Source organism: Centroberyx gerrardi, chromosome 3 (genome assembly GCF_048128805.1).
Source record: "Centroberyx gerrardi isolate f3 chromosome 3, fCenGer3.hap1.cur.20231027, whole genome shotgun sequence".
Classification (NCBI taxonomy): domain Eukaryota; kingdom Metazoa; phylum Chordata; class Actinopteri; order Beryciformes; family Berycidae; genus Centroberyx; species Centroberyx gerrardi.
The window spans coordinates 26,308,623-26,321,462 of NC_135999.1; the positions used below are offsets into that span (position 1 = coordinate 26,308,623).

The 12,840-nt window shown below is 42.5% G+C and overlaps 1 protein-coding gene across 1 annotated transcript in view; it reads left to right on the plus strand.

Moving 5' to 3' along the window:
• Window positions 1-651: 651 nt before the first annotated feature.
• Window positions 652-12,840, plus strand: part of ncf4 (neutrophil cytosolic factor 4) — a 31,512-nt gene continuing 19,323 nt past the window's right edge. The window contains exons 1-5 of the mRNA XM_071896263.2: window positions 652-783; window positions 1,954-2,038; window positions 2,286-2,445; window positions 9,068-9,138; window positions 10,033-10,160. Coding sequence (XP_071752364.1) covers window positions 752-783; window positions 1,954-2,038; window positions 2,286-2,445; window positions 9,068-9,138; window positions 10,033-10,160 — 476 coding nt within the window. The 5' untranslated portion in view covers window positions 652-751. The remainder of the gene's footprint in view (window positions 784-1,953; window positions 2,039-2,285; window positions 2,446-9,067; window positions 9,139-10,032; window positions 10,161-12,840) is intronic.

Sequence of the window (12,840 nt, forward strand, 5' to 3'; positions counted from 1 at the left end):
AATCTGCTCTGTCAATAAGAGTCAATGCTAAACTCTTTTTACCATTAAGAATTCCAGGTCAGTCTGCATTATATTCTGATTTTGAGAGTCACTTTATTGATAGTTTGGCTGCTATTTTAAAAATGTATATTCACACAGTTAATGGTGTAAATAGACCAGTGAAATAGATGCAGGCCTACAGTAGGTTTAATATTGTGTTCCTGGCCCTAATAGTTGCCTCTGAACGCAGTTTGGCAGCTCTCACTTCTCTCACTTTTTTCATCCAAAGGAGCTGCAGACATTTTATCTGCACAGATTGGATAAGAGGAGGAGGGAAGTGTGTTATGATTTTATGGAGAGGATGAAAACATTCACGCGGCCTTAAAACCCCACTGCTGACCAGTGTAAGCGGCTGAAGAGAGGTAATAGTGTAAATACTGCAGTATAAATGCCCTTATAAGCCCCCTTTTAGCTTATAGCTGGAGACTAGAAGAAATGAATTGGTAAGATGGGTATTTTCTGCAGCGTTTCATTCACCGCTGCTTCACCGGACACACCCATGGCCAAACCCGGTGAATTAAACACCATCCTCTGGTCTTTTTTAGGGAACTTTCGCTTCCTGTAGCCTAGTTCCGCACAGTAGCGCCTGCAGACCGTTTCAGACGCAGTCAGCGCTGCCGGCAGTGTGTGTGTGTGTGTGTATGTGTGTGTAGTCTTCACTAACAGAAGGCAAAGTTTCTACTTTTGGCTACAATCAATACTACAGAGCATCATGTCGCTGCCAAGGCAATTACGGGACGAGAGGTGAGTGTGTTTCGCTGACACTTGAAATATGGAAGTATAACTATAATATCCCTATAATAATTCTATAAGGACTTAAAGTGTGCCGGAGGGACTCAATATAACGAGTTATAGTGACCTTATCGTTCTTTGTGGTACTTCTATTTCCTATGGTATCACTGTAATATTCCTATAGGATATTAAATATATAGCGTAGTTCATAGTTTTGCTGTGATATTTCAGTAAGTTCCTTCTAACATGTATTTTTAGGATAAAGTCTAGTTTCTCGTCAGCGGCTCAGCCAGCTGCAGCTGAACTGGAACAGGGTAATGAAACTAAAAGTAGACTTTGGTCGTCTGGGTGTGCAGCTGCGGGCAGGGGAGGCTCTTATTTGGTTTTGCATGCGTAATCTTCATTGGACAAATACTGTACGAGTTATTAAATGCGTTTGGAAGTTTCATCTGGATTTCAAGGGTTTTCCGTTTTGCTCCTGTCACCCAGCACAAAATACATTTCACACATACTGCAGAATATGTTTAGAGATATGTTTCAAAATATGCAAAAAATAGCCAAAATGTATTTGAACATGTAGATGACACACTCATTTGAAACTGGAAATACTGCTGACAACATACATCACACACAAGCTTGTAGATCTACTGTAATGTTGTCAACAGTGCATCAGACATGACACATCACTCATTTGAAATATATTTTGGAAACCCCAAATATATTGTGGCCCCTCAACATATGTTTTGAATGAATGACTGTCTTCTACATGTACACATTTTTGGATTTTTTTTTTAATATTTTGAAACACATATCTAAAAGTACAGTATTTTGAAGTGTATTTTGATGTTTCTCAAATTGACTGGCAGAGCTCTTGGTACCAGGACTGACAGTATGTGACAGCTAAATACGACTTTAATTGCATTTTGAAACTATAAAAGGTTTGTCAGTGTGTGTATTGTCTGTAAACAGTAGAGTAAGAAACAGACGTGAAGTCTTGTGCTGCGATGGGATGATGATATTAGAAGTTTATTTTCCATCAGCAATTCCTAATCTTTATAAAATAAGACTGAAGGCCTGCTCTCACTTCTGATACGGTCAATGGAAGTCGGACTGGGGCTCTGAAGATGGATTCTTCTTCAAGTTAGTCAAAAATATAACAACCGCACTGTTTCTCCTCCTCAGTGACTTTGACCAGCTCCCTCATAACATCCCTGTCAGCGCCACCATCGCTGATATCGAGGAGAAGAAAGGCTTCATCGACTACTTTGTAAGTTAAAAAATGACCTAATACTTATATACAGGGTAGCCTAGACTACAGCAAACATGTAGAAAAACAGAGCATAAACAATAGAAAAGCATGGGATGAATGTAGGAAGACAGCAGTTTTCTGTAATGTTAAGAATGAAGAATGACAAGAATACATATCTGTTTCTCTCTTTTATTCTCTGTCTCTCTCTCTCTCTCTCTCTCTCTCTCTCTCTCTCTCTCTCTCTCTCTCTCTCTCTCTCTCTCAGACATTTGTGATTGAGGTGAAGACCAAAGGGGGCAGCAAGTATCTGATCTACAGGAGGTACCGCCAGTTTTTCAACCTCCACCAGGACCTGGAGGCCAAATACGCTCCTGAAGACCCTGAGAGACCGGGACCCAACACCTGCACCCTGCCTGCTCTCCCAGGTCAGTCTGTCCACAGCAGTGATGAAGACAAAGACAGGTACATCACATCAAACATCAGATTTCACACTGTTCAAAGAAGTGTTTGTAAGAGCCCCACAGTTTGCCAGACCGCTCATGATTCCCTCTAAAGTTAAATTCATTTTTTTTCCAAATCTGAGAGAAACAGGGGAAATCTCTGACCCAGAGAATGTAAACACTTACAGAGTCCAATTTCCAATTTTGTAAAGCTCATTTCCTGGCAAGAAGGACGGTGTGTGCCACCATGCCTGACTGTGCCCACACTCAAAGTGAGTCAGGCTTCAAAGAGGAAACGCTGGTATGTCAGACCCCTTAAATTTCTGAGAAACATTTGAATATGCTCCTCCAAAAACCCAGACAACTTGGGACAGGACCAGAGGATATGAATGAGGAGAGCTGGTTCTAATTTGCACTGGATCAAGAGACAGCGAAGTGTTTGGTCCGGAAAGGAGGGCCAGAGAGGAAAAGTAGACAACTGTCCAATCTTTTATTTACGACCACATCGCTGTCCGTTGACTTCTGTCGGGATAATGATCGCCTCAGTGCTAAGATGCTTAGGGGAAATCCAGAGGACAAACACACCCAGCCTCCACTCCTCCGAGTGCAGTGGGTCTTCTGTTCGTTTATGTACTTTTATGGCTCATTTTGGTTCCACATCCATCTCTGTTTTGGTTTCCCAGTTTTGGTTCTACTGCAGGCTGCATTGCCAAAACACATTGGATCCTTTATCATAGTGAAACCCTTAATTCCAACAATGAGGGCTACATTTCTCTTTGTTTCAGTGGGAAATTAGAGTAGAATAGAGTAGTAGTAGTGTTATTTTCAGTTCCACATTTTCTCCAGCGGTGTTGGTAATGCTGAAGCTGTGGGTGCTGAGTGAATACAGAGGGAACACTGTACTTTATAGTGTCATTTCTGCCTTGTCACTCTGTAACCTTCACCTTAAAATGCATACTCATTCGCTCCCCTTCCTGCACAGGGAGAGGAGCAGGGTTTATGATGACAGCTGGCAGAAATTCCTCCCCGTCCCAGGGAGAAATAAAACCCATCTGAATGTGGTTTCAAAAGATTTGAGCTGCTTCATGTGTCGTAAGTGGATTTCTCATGTGAGATAACGTAAATCAAACATCCTTCCTGTTTTTTTTTTTGTTTTTTTTTACAAATATTCAATGTGAATTTAGATATGATTTGATTTGCTTGATGAATTTAAACACACATTATGTGTGAATTAAATCATCAAGGATGTTGCAGTTAAACCAAAGACTAATTTCCACTGTGGCCCTCAGGGATTTGATTACAATTTAGCTCAACTTTTAATGTGAACCTCCCCCTTCCCCAAATCGAATCCAATTCAAGCCACAAGGACAGAGTGAGAGAATATTTTAGGCACATGCCTGTAGGTCTGCATAATAATGTGAAGATGAACTGAAAACGCTGCGCTGCAGCATTGGCTCCCCAGTGAGATATCCACCATTTGCAAAGAGTGACACCTGCTTTTACAAAAAGATTAATTGCATGTAATTAAAACAAATTAACGCACTTTGCAAAGGATACTGGGTAATTTAAGTCCCTGATTGACAAAATGATAACACTTTTACAACCTGCCTCTTTTATATTTTAGAGATATTGAGTGATGAACCCAAGGTAATTTCTCTCCCCGAAAAAGTATCTAAAGCATTTTGGAGCACTCTCCTTTTTAGACATGTCTGTGGCGATGTTTTATTTTGTCAGGTTAAATGTAAATGCCAAAAATTCTGCAGTGCCAACTTGGATCGGGCCGCTTATTCCCACTCAGGCGTGCGACCTACAAGGTCAATTTAAAACCTTACATCAGCGCTTCCACTATAATTCATTCAGAGGGAGTAAATATAACCCACACTGAATGACATTCAAAACAGGCAGGAAAGGACTGTTTACAGCAGATGGATGGATGGATGGACAGATGACTGATGCCAGAGGGAAAACACAGAGGAGAGCTGTGAGGAAAAACAGCCATGAGGAAGGGCAAGACTTTGAGAGATGAAAAAGGGAGATGAAGAGATTCAAAACAAACATGAGTACAGATTCCATGGCATATTCAAATGGCGTATAGATCGAAGCAGGTATGCAACAAATCAATTGGCCTGTAATTAGCAGCCTATAATCAGCTGATAGACGTTCTAGATAGGTCATTGGTGATTGGGTGATCACTGTTTCAACTGCCCAATCACATTGTAGACCTATACTTGTTATTTATGCTCATGTGCCATTTGACAGTAATTGAATACGGCCCAGAATTGCCGGCAGCGTGGCAACAGTGTTTTGAGTGTTTGATTATCACAGGATTAGAGACACAACATCCCAACGCCTTCATGGAAATCTCTGGAGACTTCAACCATCTCTCTCCTCCATCCGGACCAACTTCACCCAAGATGTGAAATGCAAGACTAGGGAGAATGAGACATTGAACTTGCTTCATGCAAATGAGCGGATAAACAAGGGAGGATAGACAAACTGATGGAAAAGGCTGGACACACTGTAGGCAGCAGCAGAGGGAAGGATGAAGACTAAACTGAACTCCATCCTAAACAACACCGCCCCAACCCTCTATGGTGAGCTGGTGCAGCTATGCAGCACCTTCAGCCACCGCCTCAGCACCCCAAGGTGCAGCACAGAGTGTCTTAAGGGTGCTTTTGGGCCAATAGGCATCAGACTGTACAATGCTTCCTGCCCTACTTTTATGATTTTTACCACTTATCTCAGACTTCATATATTTTACAGAAGTTTATTGGATTGTGCAGCTAGGATGTGAAGATTGTATTTTTTTGGGATATTTTTTGTCTTCTTTAGATATTTCAAGGTAGATAGACAGGAGTGGGGATGACATGCAACAAAGGTCCCAGGCCGGGTTCAAACCCAGGACTTAGTGGTTATATTGTGTGTGTACTAGCCAACTGAGCCACCAGGCTGCCCAATTAGTCCTAGCAAAAGTTATATTTTCACAGAAATACAGCTTTAACTGCCTTTTATTAATTAGAGAATGCACAATAACGAACAGAAATGATTTGTAGAAAATAAAGTCCTGTAAACTGTGGCAAAGTTTGATCACCCACAAGTCCAGAGGAGTGATGTGCCCCCCCCCCCCCAACTGACTGACCTGAAATTGGTTCTTGACTACAGTTTTGTCGCAGTGGCAACAGCATTGTGGTGACGAGTTGTAAGATGATAAGGAGTTTAGTGATGGAGGCTTTGCAGTGTGAGGAGAAAATAAATCAATGATGTCATGATAGGAGAGGCAATACAGAGAGAGAAAATTACAGAGAAACAGAAAGAGAGAGAAACCAGACATGCAAGCAACAGAGTGTGTGGACATTTAATAAGCTAAGTAACGGAAGGACCGAGGAAGAGAAGTCATTGGCCCATGCAAGTGAACTGTCGTTAAAGAAGATTAAGCACTAGGGAGGAAGTTCCTGGACCGGCATGAAACAGAAACTTTAAATTAGAAAGAGTCACCGCATACAATAAAGATGCCAGAGGCTGAAGGTCAGGGTGAGCAGGGCGACGCCTTCAAGTGCAAGAATCAAAATCACGGAATTTACCAAATACACTAAACATACAGGAATTTGTATTGGTGGCATTGGTGCAGAGATATATTGACAACTTACACAGTAATACAGTATATTCTGATGGAGAAAACCATGGGGAACATGGGATAGCGGCACTCCAAAAATATGGTGCTCTGATGAAGGCTTCATGCTGAAACATGATGAAGCCAAAATTTTAAAAAAATGGTAAACTGAGATGGAGTCTTGCTGTTTTTTGGAGTGCCGCTATCCCATGTTCCCCATGGTTCTCTTCATGTTTTAGTGACAGCAGAGCACCGTGCCAAAAGGGCCAAAGGTGGAAGTGCACCTGCTCTACATTACAGCACATACTGATATACTGATCCATGTTACAGGGACAACAGGGGCTCACATACAGTGGTAAAGGACAGTGTGAGACAGGTAGACTATGCATGTCACTCTGCATATACAGTACATTCATCACTCAATCACTGGCTCCTCTGCAGTATGCATGTGTTTGCCCCCCTGTCCTCATCTGCTAAGTGGCTCCAGCTTTATTCTGCAGCGTATTGTTTTCCCATAAGTCTATCTGTCTGAAGGCCGCCGTCAATGTCCATATTGATTAGGGGAGGCTGGAAAACTCCATCGGCCCCAATAAAGCTTGATGTCTTTGAATGGCTGGCACTGAACATCGATTTGGGAGAGATGATGACAGAGAGCGGTGTGTGTGTGTGTGTGTGTGTGTGTGTGTGTGTAGATGTGTGTGCACGCATCATATAGATGGTGAATCGAGTTGCACTGTAGTCGCAAACATATTGACTTCAGAACTTGTCTTGGGACTCAGATTACTTTTAGTATTTAAATCAATAAAACATTATGGTTGGTTTAATGTTCAAGGTCACATTTCTGTGTTCTATGCAGCAGAAAGTAACTATGTTTCTAACACAATGAGCATCATTTCTTTCAGTTTTTGATGGTTAGATGGTACAAAGCCTGGCTAAAAAGGTTTGATAGGTTTCGGGTTAGGGTTAGGGTTAGTCTAGGACCCACTGGAACCCCCCCAAAGACCCAGTTTGAGACCCACTGGTTAACATTATTGAGCTTGACTACTCCAGTTACTAATTACAAATTCTAAGCAGGTCATCTGTAATCTGTAATCGATTACATTTTCAAAATAGCCCTCACTCCGGCCTTGTTCCTCCTGTCTTCTTATCTGCACCTGCTGTGTTAGGATTTAACTGGAGCGCTGCCAGAGCCTGATGTTTGTATTACAGTCCGTTCCTGCAGGACTACAACAAGGCTTCTGCTGTTCTCTGATCTGCTCACTGTTTCCTCTGTTCTTCTCTGCCTCTCCCTTCCTTTGATCTGTACAGTATGTGCTGTATGCCAGGCGTGGGTCAAATACTACTGTGCACAAATGATTCGGGTTCTTGGCATTTGTTATTAACCTGCTTAGAATACCAGAAGGGCTTGTTTTACCACAACGGAGAGAGCAATGAATGCCAGAAAGTTGCAACAATCATTGGAATCTATTTGAAAGGTCTATCTATCTATCTATCTATCTATCTATCTATCTATCTATCTATCTATCTGTCTGTCTGTCTGTCTGTCTGTCTGTCTGTCTGTCTGTCTCTCTCTCTCTCTCTCAATATTTTGCATTTACGTTTTCATTGAGTGTACTGTGAAAGTTCTGCAAGAGACAAGACTTTCTGCAAACTCTGATTTAGTATCTGCCACTGAGGAGTCGGCCGGATAATATTAGATCCGATGGGTTTAATTGCAGTGCTGGATCTCATCAGGCCGGGATGGGAATAAAAAAAGACAGAGGGGACAGAGCAGGGAGACAGAGGGAAGATGGGTAGCAGCGAGAACAGAATAAGTGAGTGGAAAAGGAGATATGCGCCTCATTTTTAAACGGGTTGTTCATTTTTTTTTTTTTTATGTACGATCAAATCCAACCCAGTTTTGATTCTTGAAAAATGTGATCTTGATGCCAAAATCTGTCGTTTTCATTGGTTTTCTCCAATCTTTTTGTGATATATCAGTGGCCATAACTGATTTCAGTCGACATGCAAGGTGTAAATGCCATGAATATGAATTTAGTATCTTTTTGTCATATTAGTCTAAATGTATGAACTGCTATCTTGAAGCAAAAACAAATCCCTCTACCTCTCCTCTTAGCTCTTGTTATTTCTTTGACTAGCTAACGATCATTATTGAGTCACAGGAATATTGTTTGGGCTAAATGTAAAACGCAAATCGAAATGATCGTACAATGGATTCAAAGAGCGTTTTCCTAAATGAGGCCTCAGGTGATGCAGAGGCGTGAGTGAATGAACCAGTTAGTTTATCAGTTAAGTGAGTAAATGAGTGAATCAGCGTGTCAGTGAGTGACTGAGTGAGTTATTGTGCTCGAGAGTGACTGAGGGAGTGAGACAAGAGAGAAAATGAGAGAGCAGAGAGGGATGGATATTATGCCTGAGGGTCATTAAGACTGTGCTAAATTTGATTTAACAGCAGTGTTAGATGGCCTTGGATGAATCGTTGAGCGGCCTGATTTAGAGCATTAGGAGTCTGCACAGCGCCTCGCAACTTTGGACTGGAGTTGGTGTCGCATTAGAGATGAAGGGCAATAAGTCTGCACTCATAACGGATGTGTTGTTTTCAAGAGAGGCGTTTGTCTAGTTTGGGGCAACACAAGTGTCTCTTATCAATGCGGTATGTTAATAACAGCACATATCGCCGCAAGATATGGTGTTCTGTACATGTTGGGTAAAAAAAAAAAGTAATTTGGGTGGATTCTACCCCCAAGAGAACTGAAGCCAGGTCTAAAACTCAATCTCGCTTGATGCAGTGAGTTTATATTTGCAGCTTTTTCACAGTCAAAATGTGTTTTTTTGTTAGGAAAAGTCTTTGTTTGCAAGTAGAAACAGTAGAAAAGTAAGCTGGATGGATTCTAGCTCCAAGAGAACTGAAGCCAGGTCTAAAATCAATCAATCTCTCTTGATGCAGTGAGTTCTTATCGGCACCTTTTTTCATGGTGAAAATGTGTCTCTCTTCAGGAAAAGTCTTCATTGGCAACAAACAGGAGATTGCAGAAAGCAGAATTCCTGAACTCAACACGTACATGAAGGTAAGCCCGTTTAATTTTCCACCATCTTTTATTTAGTATGAGGGAAAAGGGTATCTGGCATGCCTGATAGATCCTGCACTGTGCGGCACAGTAGCCTACAACTCAGTGGGCTGAACGATGCTGTAGGTGGATGAGCGCTGGCTGGGATATTTCAGCAGCAGTTTGCAGATGGAGCTCAACACGTAGGCGTTGCTGCTCTCTTCTCTCCGCGCTGCCCTGTGCCCACATCGTGTCTCACTGACTGTAGTTGTGGGACTTTTTGACATGTTTCAGTGTTGCTCCATCGCTGAAAACATGATCTGCTTCTCTCTCTCTCCCACTCACTCACTTCTCTTTTCTGTTTTATTCTTTTTTTTCCCCCGCAACCTACGTGGTTCTCACTTTGCCACACTTCTCTCGCCTTCGCTCGCCTTGCACTTGCAATCTTTCTCTCTTTTATTTCCCGTCCTTTCGTCCGCTCCCTCCACCCCTCTCACTCGTGTCTCCCACCACCCCTTCTCCTTCTGCTCTTCCACCAAGCTCCCTCTCTCCTTCCACCGTTCTTTCTCCGCTTCCCTCTCCAACCGTTCGCTCTGTATTCCTGCTCTCTTTCCCTTTCCATCTGTCCTCCCTCTCCACTTTTCTCCCCCCTCTGTCTTCCCCTACAAATCTCCCTCTCTCCCCTTTCCTTTCCTTTCCTTTCCCTTCCATCTCTCTATCCACCCTGCTTCCTTCCCTTTCTCTGCCTCCCTGTCCATCACTCCTTTACTCCTTTCTCCTTCTCTCTCTCTCTCTCTGCCTTTCCATCCATCCCTCTCTACTCCATCATTCACCCCCTTCCCTCTCATCCCTCCCCCTTCCATCTCTCCCTTTCCTTGATTCCTCTCTCCACCGTTCCCCCTCTCTCTTTCCCAGAGGTTGCTGGGTCTGCCAACATGGGTGCTGCTGGACGAGGCTCTCAGGATGTTTTTCTACCAGACGGACCAGGACAGCCAGCAGCGGCCGCGGGCCCTCAGGCGCCTCCGCCCGCCCACTCGCAAAGTGTAAGACCTTGCTAATGCTAACAAGCACACAGAGAGACTGACAGGTGGTAAAGCTAAACAGTTAGCTGCATCCCGCGAGCGCGCGGAAGGGATGAGTTTAGAGTTCATCTCCAAAGCACTATAGATTCATATCGATTTCATCATTCAATATCTCACTAGAACATGCAGCATAGAGGATTCAGGCCAAGATTCACTCAAGGTTTGCATTTGGAAGGCCACACACTATATCACCAAAATCAAATCAGAACACCATGCTACTCACTAACTGCGCAAGAAATGGTCAAGAAATAAAACGTCTTCGCACTTGTCATGTTCATGCATATGTACATTATGTGTAAATCTCATTATAGTTATTTGTAGGTGATGCCATGCAAATTGAGATGGAGTCAAACTCACTAACACTTTGCAACGCCGGCTCCCCCACATGATTGTAGCGCATATAGGATCCTTCAAAAGTGGCTTGTCCGTTCAGAATGGCTGCTATCACTGCCGCAAGACACAGACAGCAAGGCAGAGGGTTTTCCATCCTAGAACCTCAGATCAGATCAGAGTCACTTCAATTATAAAGAGGCTTTAGGGTGTGAGGGTGCCAGCCTCGGTGGATCAGTCTTAAAGCTGAAACAATCTGCGCTTGCAATTGGTGATGTAGGGGCTATTTGTTTGCACAGGGATCTTTTCGAGGGCTTGTGCCACAACTTGATTTGCATAAATTTCTTAGCGAATGAAGACGAAAACTCTTAGCTCAAGCCACTGAGGCCATGGACTTACATTTCAATCATTTTGTAAGAGTAGGTTACCTTTTAATTTTGTTTTGAAATGAAACTCTTCGTACTGTGAACACATGGAGCCCATGGAGTTTATGTTTTGGTGGAGGGTTAGTGGGATGTGGATGGAGCCTCCAACAACAGGAGCCTGGCCTAGCATGTAAAGAGTCTGTCCTGTAACTGAAATGTTCCAAGTTCAATCCCCTATGAAGAGAAGTGGAAGAGAGGGAGAGGCAAGAAGAAGAGGGAGAGGGTGAGAGGGACACAAAATCAATCGAGTGTCACAAAAAAGTCTGGTGAGGGTTTACTTACGGTCCTAGGCTGTATGATCTGACGTGCGTTACATCTGCAGGCCTGCACACACTAGCAGTACAAAGGAGTCTGATTTCCCCTCCATTTTGCATTTGAGGACTGCGTCTGACCTCCTATTTATAATTGATTCACTTAATTTTCTGCAATGGATTATTCTCGTCTGGAGTAGAGGAAGCAAATTAATTCCCCCAAAAGCATAAACCCCGAAATGCTCAAACTATTGGATTTCCATTAATGATTGTCCAAACTAATAGTCATTAGTGACTCAGTGTACTTCAGTTCCCCCCGGCAGACGCACAGAAACAGAAAAAAACAGCCAGTTACACATTAGCGGGGGACACACTTGTAGATTAGTACGAACCAGTGTTTTGAAATCATCGTAAATAACATCTCAACACCAATTTAGTATTTTTTTAGTCTGTCATCATGTTAGTCATCGACTGTTAACGATGTAAGTATTGTGAATTGTACCCTGCAAGTATCCATGGCTTGTATGTATCTATACAGCGTGTACCGGAACAGAGGGAATGTTTGTTTTTCTATAAATCTATATAACACTATGATGCTATCTAATGCTAATGTATAATACTTGTTTATTACTTTATAAGCTAACTCCTCTTAAATCCTTGGTCTAGTCCTCAACATCTTTTCCCCTAATCAGTCTTTGCCTTCTCAATCAGGCCCTGTTCCTCTTCTGGAAGTTATATTAAAGTTAGAGAGTAAAGTGAGAGAGAGGGGCGTCCTGGTGGATCAGTGGTCTAACACACATTCGATGTAAACACAACGTCCGAATCCGTCCCTTGTTGCATGTCATCCCCTTCTCTTTCTTTCCCCACTTTGTCTAATAAAGGCGGAAATGCCAAAAGTTATGGTAAGAGAGAAAAGGCACACTCTGATCCATGCAATTTTCAAAACGGCAAAAAGAAATGATCTCTTTAATAGTTGTGGTAAGAGGGAAAAGGAGAAAACTTTGGCACACTTTGATCCATGCAATTTTCATTACTGAGCTTTCAGTCTAGACGACTTGCTGTAAGTTCAGTATAATGAGTGATGAAGGACATTCAGACCGAAAATTCAGTTATACAGATGAAATTGCATGGAGGCAAGTGTACAAAACTTTTTGGACTTTATTGTACCTCCAGCACATTGGCAACATTTGGCTGGGTGAGCAGTACTCCTTCTACACAAAGTTAAAGTCATGGTGTTTTATGTATTTAACTCTTATTACAGTAAGAGTGTTGCTTCTGGTGTTGTATTCAGGTTGAAATAGGTGTTGAAACCTCTAAAAAGAAACAATTTACCAATACACAGGATCTGATGTAACCGTCTCTTGCTCTAATTAATTAGGACGACTATCTGTCTTGGTAAATTGGCTTGGATGCATAAATCGCTCAGTAATTACCGCGGGGAAATATATCTTTATACCCCGTAGTAAAAGAGTGTTCAGGGTGAGTTGACCACATTTATTGCTTAGTCATTCACCTCCTGCCTGACCTACACAGTGCCACAGCCTCCCATACATCAACACACAACTACATTTACATTTTTAGGCATTTAGCTGACATCCTCATCCAGAGCAACTGACAGTGAGAGAGGGGTGGAGG